The sequence below is a fragment of the Struthio camelus genome, chromosome 26, assembly GCF_040807025.1.
Source record: "Struthio camelus isolate bStrCam1 chromosome 26, bStrCam1.hap1, whole genome shotgun sequence".
In the NCBI taxonomy this organism is placed as follows: domain Eukaryota; kingdom Metazoa; phylum Chordata; class Aves; order Struthioniformes; family Struthionidae; genus Struthio; species Struthio camelus.
The window spans coordinates 6,587,673-6,606,276 of NC_090967.1; the positions used below are offsets into that span (position 1 = coordinate 6,587,673).

Sequence of the window (18,604 nt, forward strand, 5' to 3'; positions counted from 1 at the left end):
TGCGGGTGGCGGGGGCGGCAGGCGCGGGGGCGGCCCGGGGGCGGCGGCGGGGGCGGCCGGGGGGGCGCGGGCGCGGCGAGCGGGGCAGGACCCGGCGGGTGGCGAGCGGAAGGGGAGGAGGACGGGGAGGAGCATCCAGGGCGGCCACCGCGGCAGCGGCTGAACTTTGCTCTTTCGCGGGAGGCGGGGAGAGCCCGGGGCTCGGCGGAGCGGGTCCCGCCGTACCGGGCTGCATGCAGCCGCGGCGGCGGCGGCGGCGGGGCCCGTAGGGGCACGGCGGGGCCGGCCGGGGCAGCGCCGCCTCCTCGCGCGCCGGTGCCGCGGAGCGGAGCGCAGGGGCCGGCGCGGGCGGCGGGCGGCCCCGCATGCGGCGGAGCCCCGGGGCGGCCGCCGCGCCGGGAGCCGCCGCGCCCCGCGGGGGGATGCGCCGCGCCGCGCCCCGCTCCCGCCGCCGCAAAGTTTCTGCGCGGCCCTGCGCGCCCCCCCGGCCGCGCTAGCGGCGGGGGAGGAGAAAGGCGCCCGGCGGAGGCGTGGGGGGAGCGGGGGGGAAAAAAAAAAAAAAATTTTTTTACAAAAAACCCCAACCCCGCTCCCCCAACCCCCCCCCTCAAAAAAAAAAAAAAAAAGGAAAAAAAAAAAAAAACCAAAAACTTGCTCAACTCGTTCCGGGAGGCGCCGGGCGCCGCGCAGCGGGCGCCGCTCCATGCGGCGGCGGGGCCGGCGCTGAGCCCCGGCGGCCGCGGAGCCATGGCCATGGTGGCCGGCGGCTGGGGCGAGCCCAACGGCGGCGGCGGCGGCGGCGGCGGCGGCGGGGAGGAGGCGGCGTCCCCGGCGGGCGGCGGCAGCGACGCGGAGCACGGCGAGGAGGAGCGGGCCGGCGCGCCCGTGGACTGCGTGGTGTGCGGCGACAAGTCCAGCGGGAAGCACTACGGCGTCTTCACCTGCGAGGGCTGCAAGAGCTTCTTCAAGCGCAGCATCCGCAGGAACCTCAGCTACACCTGCAGGTAGGGGCGAGCCCCGGACCACCGCCGCCGCCGGGCCCCGCTCGGACGCAGGCCCCGCTGCGCCTCCCGGCCTGGCTGCGGCGCGCCTGTCCAGCGGCCCCGGTGGCGCTCCCCAGGGCGGCCCCGGCGGTGGCTCTGGCGCGGCTGCGGCGGTGGCCCCGGCGCGGCTGCACGGTGACCCCATCGCAGCTCTGATGCTCCCCGGCATCGCTCCACCAGTGGCCCCGGCGCAGCTCCGCGGCGGCCCCGGTGTGGCTCCGTGGTGGCCCCAGCGCGTCTCCGCGGTGGCCCCGCTGCGGCCCTGCAGCGGCTCCCTCTGTGCTTGGCAGGAGCGGCCCCCAGCCCTGGGGGAGACGGGTGCCGCAGCCCTGCCCCAGCCCGTGGCGCACGGAGAGCGGCCGGGGGCTGAGCGGACCCCCGTCGCGGGCTGCCTCTGCTCTGGTGTTAATTGCCTTTCTGGGCTCATGCCTGAAAACGCGCCGTGGCTGTGAGTCAGTTCGGTCACGGCCGCTCTACCCTGAGAAAAGCATCAGTGCGGCAGCGAGTATAATTTTAACCGGAGGTGTCAACAGCCCAATGCGCCGCAGGGCTCCAGCCTGCTCTCGCTCTGCTCTTGTGAAATCCCCGGGATCCCGCGCTCCCTCCGGCCCCCGGCGCTGCCCCGCTCTCCGGAGGCGCCGGGGGAAACGCGGGAGCGGAGCTGCTGGGCCCGAAGCCGCGGGCGGCCGGGGGCCGGCTGCAGCCCCTGCGGCACAACGAGCAGAAGCCACGCGAAGTTTGAAGCCACGAATAACTCCGGGCGCGCGTGTTGCGCGCGGGGCGAGCGTGGGGCTCGCTGGCGCGTGCCGGGGGGACGGCGCCTGGGGCCGTGGGTTTGGCCGACTGGGAAGGAGGACGTTTGCAGAGAGATAACCGTGTATTTAGGGGAAGGCTGGGGCTCGCTTGCGGGCACGGGTTGCAAAGGGCGTCTGCTCACGCAGGGCGGTGACAGCGCCGCGGGCAAGGCACCCCGACCCCGCCGCTGCGCCCCGGGGTCTCCCCGCCGAGGGGGCGGCCGATCGCTTTGACCTGCGGTTGCGAGATCCGACAGAAAGCCGGGCCGCGCTCCGGCCGCTGCCGGCTCCGACCGCGCTGCTCCCGATTCGGGCGGCCTAGATTCGCCCTCGCCGTCCTCCCCCGGGTGCAGCGTCTGCTCTCCCGGCACCTCCTAGCGCCGGGCCGGGGGCTGACGTCAGCCGTGCGGCGCGTGGGCACCCAGGCAGCCCTGCAGCTGCCGACGGGCTGCATGTTTTAAAGTTGCAGCCGGTCCTGCAATACCCTCTCGGCGGCCTCGGCTCGCAGCCCGGCACGGGTCGGCGCCGTGCCTCAGTTTCCCCACCCGAGCAGCAGGAGCAGAGGTGCCTGTTTCCTCCGCAGAGCCCCACGTAACGGCTGGTTAGGAGCAATAATTTGAAGATGGGGAATACATATGGCTTTTGAGCAATACCAGCTCCCTCGTTACAGAGGGAACAAAGGAAACGCCGAATCGGAGCCTGGCAGCGGGAGGGAAGGCGGGAGCGCTCCGCGTCCCAGACGCGCGCGTGGGCGCACGCGGGGCTTCGCCGCGGGGCTTCGCCGCGGGCGCCGGCTCGGCCCGCCTGCTTCGCCGCTGCTGCAATGCGTTGTCAAAGGTTTTACCCTGGGCTTGCCACCCTGCTAGCCGGGCACCTATTTAAGGAGTTAATTTTTTTTTTTTTAATTTTCCTTCTCTCCCTTTCTGCCTGTAAGTAATTTGGTGTGACATAAAAACGTTAGTTTTCCTAGTACACAGTAACTATTCAAGGGGCAAAGAACAATGCTCTCCCGTGGCAGTGCCGGCATGCGCTTTGTCAAAGGAGTCAAAAGCAGCATCAAGCCGAGATTGCTCTAATTTGAATATTAAAAGTGAGCTGGATTCAGTTTAGTTCTTGCACTAAATAATTACACGTTCTAATTACATAATTAGCACAGTATACGCCTTTTGTATTCTCGCACTTTCCCAGGTCGCTATAGCCCGTCGGCTGGGAAACTCGCTAGGAGCTGTTGGCATTAAGTGAGATTATTGGCGTTTTAGTGCCGGGGGCAGCGCCGCGGCTGGGGGCCGCCGCGGGGGGGTTAGCCGGGCTCCCCGCGGCGCCCTTCGCCGGGCGGCTCGCCGCGCCGGGGCCGCTCAGCCTCCGCCCCGGCCGCCGGCTCGCGGCCGGGTGATGAAGATGTAACGTGACGTTTTGATTAGCTATCGCTTCTCGGCTGGAATAACTTTTATCAGCAACACGTTTTAAATGTGTTAAGCGCAGTGGTGATGTTCGGGGCGAATTAATTCCGGTCTGCGCGCCGCGGGAATCCCTGCGCGGCTCTCCTCCGGAGCCGTGTACAAATGAGGGTATTCGTGTCAGGACTCCCAGGCAGAGCCGCGCGGCGCCCGGCCCTGCCGGCAATTCCCTGGCAGGTCGGACGGTTGTTTTATGTGACTTAATTTTCTCTCTGTGGCTGATAAGCCCCCTTCCTTCCCGTTATTCTGGCGCGACAGCCTCGGCGGGGCAGCGGGAGCCCGGGGCCAGCCCCCACGTGCTGCACGTAGAAATTGGGGCTGTGGGGTCTTCGATGCTAACGATGCCGTTTGGGGACGTATCTCGCAGCCTGGCCCAGCCCCGCGCGTCGCTTCCCCGGTCGCGCGCGAGCCGGGATCCGTTCACGGAGGTGAAGCGACAGTGCAGGACGCGGAGATGCCGGGGGACGATGACCCTCCCGCGCTCTCCTCTGCCACGTCCCGGTTTGCTGCTGCTCTTTCCCTTCCCTGACTCGCCGGCCCTGATCCGGAGCCGGGCGGCAGGGCCCGCGGTCGGGGCGGCTCCGGCGGTGGCTGGTTGGAAGCAGCGTTTCCCGGGCAGGCCCGGGAGCGACCCTGCTGAGCCGCTTTGCAGGCTCCCAGGTTACTCGCGCAGAAACCGTCTGTCCGGTGAGCTGGGGACCGCGGCGGCCCCGCGGCGCCGCTGCCTGCGAGAAACGCCGAACTTGCATCCCGCATCCCGTTACGCGTGCATGCACGAAGCCGCCGGAGCGATGCAGCGGGGCACGCCGGGCCGGTCGCGGCGGGGCGCTCATTTTGCAGGGCAGCGGCAGACAGGCCGGGAGGTGGCACTTGGCGGTGCTGGGGCCGCGCTCAGCCCGGCGGCGCCGGCAGGGAGAAAGCTCAGCTTTGCTGGAGCAAACGGAAACGCGCTCCTAAGCGGGTGGAAAGTGAGTAAGGGCAGGGGGTGGGGGGAGCATCCATCCGTGATGGGGGCTCGGGATGGGCTGGGCGAGCGTGCAGCGCTGGCTCCGCAGCGGCAGGGTTTTGCTTTGCCCTTTCCCCGCGTGCAAGGGGCCGTGCGAGCCCCCGTCCCGCCGCGGCCCTCGCCGCGCTGGCAAGGCAGCCGCAAGCACTGCGGGCTCGGCCCGCGGCCGCGTGCGCGGGGCCGCGCGGCGGGCAGGAGGGGAGCCCCGTGCCGGCCGGCTGCAGCCGGCCCCGGCGCTCCCGTAGGAAATAGTTGGAATTCCTCGCGCGTCTGGCAGGGAGGCCGGGGAGGGCTCGGCCGCTCGCCGCGCCGGGGCTCGCTCCTCCGCCTCCGCCCGCGGCGCGCGGCATCGCCGGCTCCGGCGCCTGCCTGTTCCCGTGCACGGGAGCCGGGCCGCACGGGCGGCGGAGGTGAGCCAGCCGGAGGAGGGGGTCCAGCGCCGCGCGAGGCTCGTGGCGCGGAGCCGCCCTGCAAAACAGCGTTTCCCTCCCCAAAGGCCTTCGCCCCCCCCCGCCACCGTGAAGCAGGGGTATCGAGGGTGCTCAGCCCTTGGCAGGATCGCTGTCCTTCCCCGCTGCGGCGGCGAGCAGAAGGGCGCCCGCAGCTCCCCTCCCGCTGCAAAGCCCCCCGCGCCGCCGGGCTTTCCGCAGCGCCGCTGAACGCCGGGGCTTTGCTGCAAGCGCCGCTCCTCAGCCCCTTGGGTGGGAAGCAGCTCTGGGGCTGTGTTACCGGCGCGCCCGGTGCGCGCGCGGCCCGAGCGGTTCGGGCAGGGCTGCCTCCGCCGCCCGCTTCGCCCCGGCTCACGCGCCCGCTTCGCCCTTGCAGGTCCAACCGCGACTGCCAGATCGACCAGCACCACCGCAACCAATGCCAGTACTGCCGCCTGAAGAAGTGCTTCCGCGTGGGCATGAGGAAGGAAGGTAACGAACGGCAGCGCCGCCGGGGGCTGCAGCCGGCTTTGCACCGCCGGGCGCCCGCTCTGCCCCGGGGCCGGCGCGGCGCTCCAGCAGCAAAGCCTGGGTTCTCCGGGAAACCGTCGCCCCGTTGCAGCGCCCGGGCCGGGCTCCCGCCGCCCCCGGGCTCGGAGCAGGGCCAGGAACGCCCGCGGGCCCCTCTTTCCTCCTCGACTCGCCCTCGGCGCCGGCGCGCTGCCGGAGCAGGTGGTGGTTGTTTGGAAAGCCGGAGCCTCGCGCTGATAAGGCGGCGCACCTGGAGCCGCGGGCCGGCCCCGGGCGCGCTGCAGGGCGGCCGGGAACGCTCCCGGCTCAGCCGGGGCGGTGCGAATCGCCGGGTGCACGGCACCCTGGCCGGCCCAGCGCTGCCGCTTTCCCTCTGCTCTCCCTCGCCCGGGGCTATGAACCCCAGCTGCTTCCTGGCTTGCTGCAAATGGGGGGGGGGGCGGGGGGGCTGCATTTGGGTGCCCTGCTGAAAAACAAGGGTTTTAGCCCAGAGCAGAGTCGGGCAGGGTGCGGAGCCGCCGGGGCGAGCCGAGCGGCGCTCGCGGTCGGATGCGACGCGACCGGCTGCTCCCGTCGCACCTGGGGCTTGGGGAGCCGCCGGGCCAAAGGTCCGGACGGAGGTGCTGGGGCCCCTCGGGACCGTCCCCGTCCGGCGTGCCGCCCGCTCCGCCAGGCTCTGCCGCGGTGCGTTGGCCGCTCAGCGGCAGGTGGCATTAACGCAAAGAGCAGGGGGAAGGATGTTAGAAGCAGGACAGTAATTCCCTCCTTTCCCGAGGAGCCGAGATGGCATTATTGCCACTTAGCATGATTTAGAGCTCTCATTTAAGTGGCTCATGAACAGCCCATAAATTAATTACTAGGGACTGAGCAAATAGTGGGCACTAATGGGAGAGGGGGGAGCTGAAAAATGGCTCTCCGCGAATGCAATTAGGAGGGGGAGTGCCCCAGGGTTAACGACTCTTCCAAGATGGACGTTTTATTTGCAAATAAATGATTGCTGCCGTGGAATGACCTTGGGTAGCAACGGCCCCGCTCCAGCACGGGTTGGGGGGGGGCCGCGGTGCCGGCGGGGCGCCCGGTCCGGCACAGCCGGAGCCGCGGCTGCTCCCGGCTGGCGGCAGGGCCGCGTCCGTGCTCGGCCGGAGCCCCAGAGCTCCTGCCGCCGAGCCCGGCCAGCCGACGGCGCGAGGGCAGCGCGGGCCGGCTGGACGCTGCTGATGCATCACCAGGACGCTAAATAGATTAGAGTGATTCTTGCAGGCAGCTCGCTCTCCGGGAGCGCCTGAAAGGCGACTTTTGTTGCCGGTGCCGCTGCGTGGGAGGGCTGGGAGGCAGCGGGATGCGCTGCTGGTGCCGCAGCCTGGCCGTTCCCGGCCGGCGCCGGGGGGCTCACGCGTCTCCTCTCCCCCCTCTGCAGCCGTGCAGCGGGGCCGGATCCCCCCCAGCCACTCCAGCACCAGCCCCAACACCATGCCCAGCGGCGAGTACTTCAACGGGCAGCCGGTGTCGGAGCTCATCTCGCAGCTGCTGCGGGCTGAGCCGTACCCGGCGGCCCGCTACGGCTCGCAGTACGCGCAGCAGGGCAGCGTCATGGGCATCGACAACATCTGCGAGCTGGCCGCCCGCCTCCTCTTCAGCACGGTGGAGTGGGCCCGCAACATCCCCTTCTTCCCCGAGCTGCCCGTCTCGGACCAGGTGGCCCTGCTGCGCCTCAGCTGGAGCGAGCTCTTCGTGCTCAACGCGGCGCAGTCGGCGCTGCCGCTGCACATGGCCCCGCTGCTGGCCGCCGCCGGCTTCCACGCCTCGCCCATGTCGGCCGACCGCGTCGTCTCCTTCATGGACCAGATCCGCATCTTCCAGGATCAGGTGGAGAAGCTCAACCGGCTGCAGGTGGATTCGGCCGAGTACAGCTGCCTCAAAGCCATCGCGCTCTTCACGCCGGGTAGGTGGGCGCCGGCGGGGTCGAGAGAGGGGGCCCGGGGAGCGTTCCCCCCCCCCCCCGCAGTCTGCGTAGGGGACAGGGAGCGTCCCGTGGCTCCTCCGGGGGCGTTTCGGAGGTGCTTCGCGCCCGCGGGCTCCTGCCACGGTTTGCAGCATCCTGGCTCAGCGGTGCAGGCGGCCAGCTCAGAGCTGGGGCGTCCCCCGGGTACCAGGGCAGGGAGAGCCGCGGTGAAGCAAATACTATGCCGAGGCGGCAGCCTTTAACGAGCGCTAACCGGGGCCACGGGCGGCAGGGGCTCGTTAGAGACAGCGGGGGGGGGCGGCGGCGGCTCCTCTCCGCTAACCGTCCCGTGCCCCTTGCAGACGCCTGCGGCCTCTCGGACCCGGCGCACGTGGAGAGCCTGCAGGAGAAGGCGCAGGTGGCCCTCACCGAGTACGTGCGCTCCCAGTACCCCTCGCAGCCGCAGCGCTTCGGCCGCCTCCTGCTGCGCCTCCCGGCCCTCCGGGCCGTGCCCGCCTCCCTCATCTCCCAGCTCTTCTTCATGCGCCTGGTGGGGAAGACGCCCATCGAAACACTAATCAGGGACATGCTGCTGTCCGGCAGCACCTTCAACTGGCCCTACGGCACGGGGCAGTAGGGCAGCGCGAGCCTCGAGCCGGCCCCGGGGCCGGAGGGGTTTCTCCTCCCGAAAGCAGGGTGGCGGCGGCGCAAAGCCCACGGTACTGGCCGCTTCGCTGCTTTCGGCCGCCGAACTTTTCCTTAACCTTTTAAAGCGGAGATCTCCCGCCTCCGGGCCCCCGGGCTCGGCTCCGGGCAGAAAGGACTTTGGACGAGGCCCAGGGATTATCCCTCGCTCTGCCCGCCGGGACGGAGCCCGGGGAGGGCCGCGCCGTCCTCCCGCCGTCCATCTAAATCTGAACGTCAGATGTCAGCAAGGAGCTGGGACGAGCGTGGGAGCGAGCCGCCGGGCTCGGGGCGAAGCCGTCCTGCCGCGGCGCCCGGCTCAGGCTCTGCCCCCACGGGAAAGGGGGGTGTTAAAGCCCCTCTGCGTCCTGCCCTGCGGCTGGCCCGGCACCTAGCCGCCCTCCAGGACTGAAGCACCGACGGCGGAGCAGCCCGGGGAGGGGGGCCGGGCCGGCCCCCGCCTGCGCCCAGCCCCAGCCCTGCACTTTCCACTGAAGCATCTCCAAGGTCGGGGCCGGCGCGGCGGCGGCTGCTGCCCCGTGGGCACCAGGGCTATACGCAACGCCGGGAGCAAATAAAGGGGTTTTTTTCCCCTCTGGCTGCACCACGCAGCACCCGGCCGGCGGGGGCTGCGCTGCCCAGTGCCCTCCCCACGGGGGGCACGTTGCAGCCGCGGCTTTGCCTGCCGGACGCTGCTGCTCGCCCGCTGCCGGCACCGGCTCCCGCATCCGCCGCGGCGTCCCAGGGAAGCATCCCCTCCCCGCGCATCCCTCAGCCCCGAGCGTCCCCGGGGGGGCCGAGCGGGGCGCAGAGGGGCCGAAGCGGGGCTGGCGAGCGGAGGGAGGCCGAGCCGGGAGAGGGGCAGAGCCGCCGCGGCCCCCCCGCCGGCGCTGCGTCTCAGGGCGATACTGTGCAAACAGGCGGAGGCAGGATTAGTCGGGGATTTGTCATTTAGATTGATTCACTGCAAATATAATCCTTGTTCAATGATACTAAACAAATTAACTGAAGTCAATAAAGATGTTTCTTACAAGCCCGGGGGTCTCATTGGGGGCTCTGCAGCGCGGCAGTGCCGTGCCGCCAACCCAGCAAGGTGGGCTGCAGCGCTGGCCGGCCGGCTCGGGCCCGGGCTCCCCGCAGGCTGCGGCACGGCCGGCTGCGGCACCGTCCTCCGCGGCCCCCGCGGCGCAGGAGCGCTGCGCCGGGTGCCAGCGCCGCACGGCTGCTCTTGGCCCACTTTCTGCCTCGGTATTAAAAAAGAAAAGAAGGAGGAGGAGGAGGGCACCTGCGCCCTTTGCAAAAAAAAAAAACAAAAAACAAAAAACAAAACCAAACCACACTGGTGTAAATATGGCAAACGGCTCCAGCTGCTCGGCGGCTGGCCCGATGCACGCTGGGTGCGCGGCTGCCGGCCATCTCCTCCCTCTAGCGGGCACGGCCACCACTGCCGAGCGCCGCCGGCCGCCGCGGCCCTGCAGCCTGCCCGGCCGGGGCTGCCGCGGGGCAAAGCAGGGGTGCAATCCTGCACCCACTGCCCGCGGGCGGGAGCCCTGGTGCAATCCTGCCCCCGTTGCACGGAGGAGCCGGGCGCCGCACGCCTTTCCCGGCCCGCGGCTGGGAGCACAGCAGGGCCCTGCAGCTTTCCCCTTTAGTTTTCTTGGTGAACTTCTCCAAGATTGATGATTAAACCTCAGTGCAGTTCATGCTTCAGTTCACACCCGGGGAGGGGGGGGGGGGCACACAGCTTCAGGAGCATCTGGGGATGAAGTTTCTGCAATGCTTATTAGCTGGCTCTGCTGCAAACCGGCTCGGCCCCGCTGCAGCCCCGGCTCGGCCCCACGCTCCCGGGGCTCGAGGCTGCGACCCGCCGCCGGCGGCCCGAGGACACCAGCGTGACCCACGCTGGCGCACATCAACCGCCAGCGCCTTCCTCCCCTCGCCCCAGCGCGCCCCGGCAGCGCCAGCCTGCCCAGCCCAACCCCTCCGGCTTCAGCACAAAATTAAAATCAATAGATACAGTTTATTTCTTACAAAAAGAACCATTACCCAGCTCCAGGCGGCCGCTTACAACGTTTCACCCCTGGCAAGGAAACCTGCCCCGAAAGGGCCGCGCCAGCCCCAACCCCGGGCCGGGGGGCTGCAGCGGTGCCTCCCCGGGCTCCGGCACGGCCGCGCGGCTCGCTGGCTGCCCCCCGGCGCGGCCGGCCCTCGGCGCCTCGGCCACGTCGCAGCCCTCCGCGGGCACCGGCTGCACCCGCGGCCCGTTGCACCGGTGCCGGGTGCACGGCCCGCCATGCACCGGGCAGCGCCCGAGGGCCCTGCGCCAGCGTGTTCACGCGTTTACAGCTCGGGGGAGGACGACCCGGGGCCCCGGCTCGCAAAGAGCTAAGGCACACGGCGGCTATTCACAGCGAGAGGGACGGGGAGCGGGACGAGGCGGGAGCCGAGGGCAGCACCGCGCTGCCGGCGCCGAGCCCCCGCCGCCCCGGCCAGGGGAGGGTTGGCACCAACATCGCAGGGTTGCTTTTTTTTAAAAAAACAAAAAAACAAACAAACAAAAAAAAGGTGCAAAACGCACAGAGTCTCTGCCAGGGCCGGGGCGCCGTCCCCTCCGCGCCGCGGGCTACCCGCGCGTCTTGTCGTAGTCGCTCACCATGCGCTTGATGTGGAAGAGCTTGTTGCGCAGCGCTTTGCTCTCCGCCTTCTTGGCCTGGTAATCGGGGCTCTGCGACACAGCGGCAGGGCGGACGTCACCCCGCGGTGCCGCCCGGGCGCGATAGCCCCCGGCGCCGCTACGCTGCGGGCCGCGGCCCAACCCGAGCCGGGAGCAGCCGGGATGGGGACGGGAACGGGAGAGGGAGCACGGCACCCGCCGCGAGCCGGCCGACGTCGGCATCTCCTGCAACGCCCCGGGGAGCTGGCGCTCGCCAGCGAGGACATGCGGGTGGGCTGCACCCGAGCTGCCCAAAGCCCCGCTTGCCACGCAAACGCGGTGCGGAGGGGACGCGGAAACCGAGAGCAGCCCGGCGCCGCACACTCACCCGCTTCGAGTCTTTCAGCCTGTTGTACTCCTCGGCGGCGTCCTGCGAGAGGCGGCGGCGGGAGAGAGGTTACAAGCAGCCGGCACCGTCGCTCCCCCACGGACGGGGAGAGCCTGGGGGCTCGCACCCCCCCACCGTGCTGCCCCAGGGGCTTCGGGCGGCCCCGCGGGGTCCCCGGCCGAGCCCACCTGGTACTGGGGACTGTCCTCGGCGAGGCCGTCCAGCTGCTTGCTGAGCTGGTTGAGGCGGTCGTTGACGCTGTCCATCTCCGCGCAGAGCCGCTTGTAGCGCTTGAGGTCGGTGTCGAACTCCTGCTTGTACTTCTGGCGGGTGCCGTCCGAGGCGATGGGGGGGTAGAGGCTGCGGGGGCAGCGTTAGGGGCTGGCGGCGCCGGGCACCGGCCCCGGCTCGGCCCCCCCCTTCCCCTTACCTGGCCCACTGGTCCCGGTCGCGCTCGTCGCCGGACTCCACGGCCGTGGTGTAGTCGGTCTCGTACTGCGACTCGTCGAGCTCGGGGTTGCGCCGCCTCCGCCGGCCGCGGCGGGCCGCCGGCTTGCTGGGCTGCTCCTTGCCCTTCTCCTCCGCCGGGCTGGCGCTCAGCGCCCGGTCGGGCTGGTCGCCGGCCGCCGGCACCAGGGAGCTGAGCGGGGAGGGCGGTGGGGACGTCAGCCCCCGCCAGCTCCCCGCCCGGGGGTCCCACCCCGACCCTCGTCCCCGTCCCGCCGCGACCCTCCTCCTGCCGGACTCACCCGCGGCTGGCGTAGCTCTCGGGGGGGCAGTAGCCGTTCTGCGGCGGGTAGCTGTAGGACGGGGCGCTGTAGGGCGGCGCGTTGATGGGGCTCGTCGGCTTCTCCGAGTAAGCCAGCGTGGCCGTCTCGTCCTGCACGCTGGCCCCGTCCGCCACGTTCTTCACCTGGCGGGCAGCGGGGTGCGCTCAGCTAGGCACGCCGGGCAGCTGCCGCAATCCTGCCCGGAGCCCAGCACCGGTGGGTGCCCCGCGGCTGCGGGAGAACAGGGGGTCCCAAGGGAGATCGGCTTTTTTGGAGGAGGAGGGCGGCAGGGGGATGCACCCCAGAGAAGGGCCAAGGCACCCACGGGGCCCCGCAGAGAGCGCGGCTCCATCCCAGCTGCACGAAGCCGGGCAGCACCGGGCGATGCCGACCCGCGCAGAGCCACAGCGGCGGCGGCTTCCCTTGGGAAACCTGGCGCAAACGGCCACCAAGCTGGGGCTCGGGACGGGGGGGGGGGGTGGTTCTGACCCCCGGCTTTGGGCCTCAGGGCAAGAAACCCCCCTACACACACTTTTTCTGAGCGCGGGAGCAGCAGCCGTGCACCCTCGCCCCGGCGGCGATCGCCTCCCGGCTGCGCACGGCCGCCCGCGCCCCGCTCCGAGCATCCGCTGCCCGTCGCCCTGCTCCGAGCATCCGTCACCCCCCGCAGCGCCGGGGCCGGAGGCGCTGCCGGGGCTTCTCCCGGAGGATGTGGGCCGGGCCGGGCCGGCGTCCATCCCTCCCCTTCCTTCCTGGCCTTGGCGGTTGTTTGTGCCGGAAGCTGGTCCCAGCCCGGCACGGAGCGGCAGCCCTGGGGACGGCAGCTGCCGGCGCCGCTTCCTCTCGCGCTGTCCCCCGCTAACGAAGATCCCATTAATGGGGGGTCGGCCGCCAGCGGCCGCTCCGGCGCTCCCCCCCCCGGCGGGGCGGCCGCGGCGGGAGAGGCACGCGGGGACGGCGGCGCACGCCCTCTCGAAGGTCGCCTGTTTATCTCGGTCCAGACCATAAACAGGGAACAAGACGTCCCGGGGCGGTTTCGCACGCCGGCAGCGTCCTGGCCGGGCAGGGGAGCTGGGGGGGGGGGACCCCGCAGTGGGCAGGTGAGGGGCTAGGAGGAACCCAGGCGTCCGGGGTCCCGCGCCTGCCCTTTGGTCAGACTGGCCCAGCGGGCAGCCAGGAAATGCTTTGCAAGGGAGGGACATTTAAACACAAATAAATAAAGCAGAACAAAGGTATTTTTGCAGAATGAAAAATAAATATTGTATCTGCGGCCACGGAGAGGCGCGTACGCAGGCACGCAGATCAGATCTGAGCTTTCCGGGGTTCAGAACCAAGTGCCCTGCCTGACCCCAGGCCCGCACCAAACGTTTAAGACAAATTACTATTCCCCCTCCTCTCCCCTTGGCGGAGGAAAGCCCGTTTCCCTGGCACGGCCCCGGCACCCCCACGCAGCGAGGCGCCTGGCCAGGCTGCCCCGGCCTCACTGGGACGGGCACGAGGATGAGGAGGGGCCAGGGAGGGCGATGCAGCCCCAGGCCACGCTCCCGGACCCTCCTGGTGCCCCGCGCCGCGCTCCCAGCCACAACCCGCTTGCGCCGGCAGCCGTTCGAACCCCGACGCGCGCTGGCTCGGCCCCTGCAAAGCGCCTGCCCTCCCGGCGGCCCCGCATTTCTCCGCCGCGGCTCGGCGGCATGCCACCGCGCTGCGTCCCTCGGAGCCGAGTTAATCATTGGCGAGACCGAAACCGAGTTGTATCCAGGGCAAACGATGCCGAGAGCCGGGCGCACAAAGGGGAGCGCGCCCAGAGCCTCGGCGCCACGCGCTCCGGGCGCCGGGCCCATCTGATCCGGCCTCGACCCTGTTTGTCTTTCAGGGAGGTCGAGATCGGCTCGCCCAGCCCCGCACCCGGTTAATCACGGCCCGGCAAAGGGGAACAACAGCAGGTGGAAAAAAAGCACAGGGCTTAAAAATAGGCACCGGGAGGTACCTCCCGGGCCCATGCACAGGCTCGCACCGCCGGCGATAACGCTGCACCCGGGAACTCCCTGCTGCAGGGTGCCGGGGTGCGCAAACACGCCGGCGAGCGGCGCCCGGCTGCGCTTTCCACCTGCCCAAAACCCACCGAGCCCCGGGGAAGAGCTCCGGGATGTCCCCTCCGCTCCCCGGCACAGCTCGCAGACCGGCCGCACCGCTAACGCGGGCAGGATGCTCGGGCGGAGGCGGCGCGAGACCCCCCCCCCCCCGCCGCAGCTCCGCAGCCCCCGGTGCCCATCGCAGCCCTGGCCCGCGCCGCGCTCCCACTCACCCACTCCTCCACGTTGGGGCCCTCCTGCACCACCGGCACCTTGTCCCAGTAGATGTTCGGCTTCCCGTACTTCCAGATCTTGCTCCGCGTCTTGTGAGCGAAGAAGCAGATGAGGCAGAGCAAAATGACGATGAGGAACCCGCAGACGATCGCCACGGCCTGGAGGGGAGGGAGGGAGGGAGGCTGTGACGGGCCGGGGGTCCCGCTGCGCTCCGAGCGGTCGCTGTGCCGGCAGGGTGGGCGATCCGGTTATCCCACCCTCCCAAACGGCGCCGAGCTCAGACCCCTGAGCGACGCAGCTCCCCGCAGCGGGGACGGCGCGGGAGGATGAAGCTCGTCAGCGATTCGGGACCAGCTCAAGCAACGAGAGCAGTTTTGATCATCTCGCAGGGACAGGGCGAGTTTGGGCCTCGGGGAGCAGCAGGGATCTGACACCATCCAGCTTCGCCGAGGGGCGAACGGGGGCAGCGGGACGGCTCGCACGCCGCGGAGCCGGGCTGCAGCCGAGCGGCACAGGTCACCCGCTCTCCGCCCGGCAGCCTGGCTCGGGAGCAGGCGTGCAATCGCGCCGGGATTCCCACCAGCCAGGTCTCTGCAGCTGTGCCAAAATTTGGGACAGCTGAGGATGGATTAGGCCACACTCGGCCTTTGCATCCAGCAGGAGCAGGCGGGTGCCCGCGGCTCCCCCCGCTCGGGCTGCTCCCAGGGCGCAGGAATGCGGCACGGCCAGCCCAGCCGGCCGGGAACCGGCAGCGCCGGTCCCACCCCCGGCGCCGCGCAGGATCCCCAGCCGAAACTGGGGCTGGCAGACCTTGTTTTGCAGCAGGTCACCGACTTCTTCCCCGCCGACCTACCGAGCCGGCCCGCCGGGGGCTTTGCCGGCAGCGCCAGCGGGCACAGCCGAGCGGGGGAACCCTGCGCTCACGGCGATTTGGGAGAGCCGGCGCCCGGCACCCTGAGCCAGCACCCATCCCGGCACTGACCCCACACCACCGAGCACGGCTCATCTCTATCCCAGTCCTCCCCCTGCCGCCACGGCAGGATGGTTCAAACGCTTTTACAACCAGAGAGACCAAAGTACCAGATACCAGCGTCTGCCTGGAGCCCGTCCCCTCCCAGAAACTCCCCGGCGGCGCGGCCTCCTCTCGCCCTCCGGCGGCTCGGCCCCGGCCGCGCCGCCGCTCCTTGCACGGGCTCCATCCGCCCCTCGCAGCGGCTCACATCGCCGGAAACATCGGAGACGGAGCAGGAGCCCCAGCTGGCTGGGGCCGCCGCCGTGCCGCGGGCGGACCGCGCAGTCCCCAGCGCCCTCCCTGCCGTGCCCAGGCGCCAGGAGAAACGCCGCCTTCCATCAGCATCACGTTTTAACCGAAACGGGGCGTCTGCGCTGCCCTTTGGCCCCCCGAGCGGGTGGGTTTCGGCGGTGCCGCGGGCACGCTCACCTCCTGGGGGTCGACGGTGCAGTAGTGGTATATGTACTGGTTCGGGTAGGCGCCACTGTTGTACACCTGGTTGCACATGGTCAGCAAGGGGCTGTAGTAGTAGCTGCCGGTCATCTGCGCCTGGGGGTTGACGCCCATGATGTAGACGATGGAGGCGATGAGCATGACGAAGGCCAGCACGGCGCAGACCACGATCACCACCAGGTAGAAGCGGCGGGAGCGCGAGCTGCTCGCCTTGCTCACGCTGGCCACGAAGAGCCCCAGCTGGGCCAGGAAGCAGAGCACGGACATGGCGATCATGAAGCCGTTGGCCGCCCGCGGGTTGGTCACGCCGCCGTAGTAGCCCCCGTAACCGTAGCTGGAGCCGTAGCCATAGCCCAGCCCGCTGCCGTAGTAGCCGCCGCCGCCCAAGTAGCCGCCCAGGCCGTTGCCGTAAAGCCCGCCGTAGCCGAGGCCGTACTCCCAGGCCAGGGTGGAGGCCACGCAGGCGAAGATGGTGATGCAGAGCAGGATGACGACGGCCTCCAGGATCCTCACCACGCCGGGAGGCGAGGTCCACTTGTAGAAGTGCTGGGGCACGTCCTCGATGTAGTAGGAGCCCGGTGGGGGCGAGCGGACGCTGTAGCCGTAGTCACCCCCGGGGGGGCCGTAGCCCGTCGGGGGGCCGTCGTAGGGCTTCTTGCTGAACATGGGGCAGGAGGGTCCGGCAGCAGCGGAGAGCCTGGGGGAGAGAGGGACAGAGCGTGGGAAATAACCGTGGCGCGGTGGTCCCGGGCGCGAGGTTCCCGCCTCTCCGCTTCCCCGGAGGGGACTTTGGCGCCCCGTCGCCCGCCCAGCGTCACCGTAAACAGCAAACTGCTCCTACCTAACGCCCTGCCACGACAGCCACCGCCGCTAATGGGGAAACCGAGGCACGGGGAGGGGAGTGACTCACCAAGCGTCGCCCAGCGGAGCTGCCAGCTCGCTTCGCGCCCAGCCCTGCCCGCGAGGCCTCCCGCAGTCCCGAGACCGCACGGACGCTCGCGCTGGGCCAGCCGCCACCCGAGCCGAGCTGCGCCCTGGCCGGCCACGCGGCTCCGGGACACTGAATCAGATTGTTTAAATTCTAATTAAAACAGGAAAACCTCTTACCCCCGGCTAGGGTTAACCCACGGGGTTTATCAGTAAGCAGATCTATCTGGAATAATAATAATAAAGTGATATTATCAACACCGCAAGGAAAAGCGGCAAACTAAGGGAGACGGAAGGAGGGGGTGACGTATTTCCTCGCTGGCACCCTTGGAGAGCAGCTCCAAAACCCAGCGGCGCCGGCGGGCCGGGGGCAGCCCGCTCCGCGGCCAGAGCCGTACTCCTGCCGCCAGCGCCCGGCCCAGAAGCCCCGGTCGCTCCCGCTCTCTGCCGCATGGCTGGCCGGGCACACTTACGCAAAACGACACCTCCAAACTACCAGTTGTTTTGTAAGCTCAGTTTTAGCCAAATCATTGCTGGGAAGTTTTGTAGAGCCAGGGAGAAATTTCAGGACAAAAAAAGCTCATTTAGGAACACAGAGCCCCTCACCGCAGGCTCGGGCCATGCCCAAGGGAGCTCCCAGCCCTGCTCCACCTCCTCCTGGATGGCACAAAGCCGCCCTTCTCCATTTCTGCACCAAACAAAGGCAAAAACTCAGGAGTTCAGTATTTGTCCCTAGGCAAAAACCTCTGGGCAGCCAGCAGCCCTGAGAGCACCTACAGGCACCAGGAGAGCCCGTTGCACCCGCCCGGGAGGGGGCCCGGAGCAGGGGCTTCCCGCAGCCCCGCGGACGAGGACCCCCTGCTGCACCCCGTCCCTCCCAGGACTCGCACCAGCTCTCAGGGCCAGCTGGACCTAAATCAGGAGAAGCCGCCCCAGCTGAAAAGTGGGGAGCAGGCAAGGGCTTAGCACAGCAGAAACCTGAACCCCTCCGTGGGAAAACCTATCCGTCCTCCGGCACCCGCGGAGGCAGGGACGGCGGCGGGGCCCCGGCACAGCAGCACCCGGCTGCGTCATGCCCCCGGCCGGGTAGGGTCCCGCAGGGAAGCGGCCAGGGAGGGGACGTTGTTTGTTATTCCTTAAGCTGGAGCCGCGGCGGGTCACCAGGCTGAGCGGTTTCAGCTGTGGTCTCCGAGGTACCTCCAAGGGGTCTCGGAAAGGGCTGAGGAGGACGAGACCTCATGGCAGCCCCAGCTCAGCGAGGGGGCTGCAAATTCACCTCCACCTCCCAGCGCCCGACCTGTTCTTGGACTCGCCCTGCAAATCCAAAATACCTTCCCGAGTCGAGGGCGCTCCGGCTGCCAAAGCCGCCGCTCCAAACCGATTAAAACCCCAGATAACCAAAGCCAAAGCTGCCGCGATCTGCCCCACCTCCCCGCGCCCTGCACGTACTCCCGGACGGGCCCGCGGGGGCTCACCCACGGCAGCAAGGCGGGCGGCGCGGCAGCCTCGCCGCCCCTTCCCGGGCCGCGCTCCGCGTCGCCGGCGTCCCGGTGCCGCAACCCGAGTGCGGGCGACCGCACGGGGCCCCCCCCGAGCCGCCTTTCCCGTCCGCAGCGCGGCACCGCCCGGTGAGCACCGGAGGGACCCGGGGCAGGGCGACGCCGGCTGCCCCCAACCCAACCCGGCGCTGCCGCGCTCACCTGGCCCGGCGGAGCCGCGACCCGCTGCCGCGGCGCAAAGTCCGGCGGCAGCGCGGGGCCGCCCCGCTCCCGGCGCCGCCTCCGCTCGCTTTCCACCTGCCGCTCCCGGGGCTGGGGCTCGGGCAGCCCGGGCCCGGCGCTGCCGCTGCCGCCCCCGGGGCCGTGGGAACGGCGGTGCGCCCCCGGGGCCGTGGGAACGGCGGTGCCGGCGGGCCGCCCCCGGTGCGCCCTCCCTTCCCGGGCTCCCCGCCGACCGGCCGCCCCGGAGCCACCTACCTGCCTCCGCCTCTTTGTTCACCTTAAAATGGCAGCCGGGATTAGTGACACCGCCGTGCTCGGGCGCTGCAGGGAAACCGGCCCCGGGCTCGGCCCCGGCTTCCGCCTCCGGGGGGAGCCCCGGGGGCCGGGCCGCTCCTGCCGCCCGGCCCTCGCCGGTGATGAGCTTGTCGGTTCTCAGCCGTCAGCCCCCCGCGCTGTGCAGGGCAGGCACTGCGGCCCCACGGGCAGCCC

General features: G+C 70.0%; 2 protein-coding genes across 7 annotated transcripts; one reads left to right on the forward strand and one right to left on the reverse strand.

The window, feature by feature from the left end:
- Positions 1-732: 732 nt before the first annotated feature.
- Positions 733-8,918, forward strand: NR2F6 (nuclear receptor subfamily 2 group F member 6). The gene is made up of 4 exons (XM_068919860.1): positions 733-1,004; positions 5,126-5,220; positions 6,677-7,201; positions 7,564-8,918. Exons 1-4 carry the CDS (start codon positions 748-750, stop codon positions 7,836-7,838), a joined length of 1,152 nt encoding a protein of 383 aa, XP_068775961.1. The 5' UTR covers positions 733-747; the 3' UTR covers positions 7,839-8,918.
- Positions 8,919-9,885: 967 nt separating this feature from the next.
- On the reverse strand, positions 9,886-18,481 carry OCLN (occludin). Of its 6 annotated transcripts, none has more exons than XR_011136385.1 (9): positions 18,371-18,481; positions 15,444-16,164; positions 14,002-14,160; positions 11,676-11,839; positions 11,357-11,566; positions 11,115-11,286; positions 10,927-10,968; positions 10,092-10,610; positions 9,886-10,022 (listed from the first exon to the last, which is right to left on the reverse strand). XR_011136385.1 is itself a non-coding variant. In XM_068919855.1 (8 exons), exons 2-8 carry the CDS (start codon positions 16,131-16,133, stop codon positions 10,509-10,511), a joined length of 1,539 nt encoding a protein of 512 aa, XP_068775956.1. In that variant the 5' UTR covers positions 16,134-16,164; positions 18,371-18,481; the 3' UTR covers positions 9,886-10,508. The 6 variants fall into 6 exon arrangements, 4 of the variants coding, with proteins under 4 accessions (XP_068775956.1, XP_068775957.1, XP_068775959.1 ...); XR_011136386.1 differs by lacking the exon at positions 18,371-18,481 and adding an exon at positions 18,095-18,248; XM_068919855.1 differs by having other exon boundaries at positions 9,886-10,610.
- Positions 18,482-18,604: the final 123 nt, after the last annotated feature.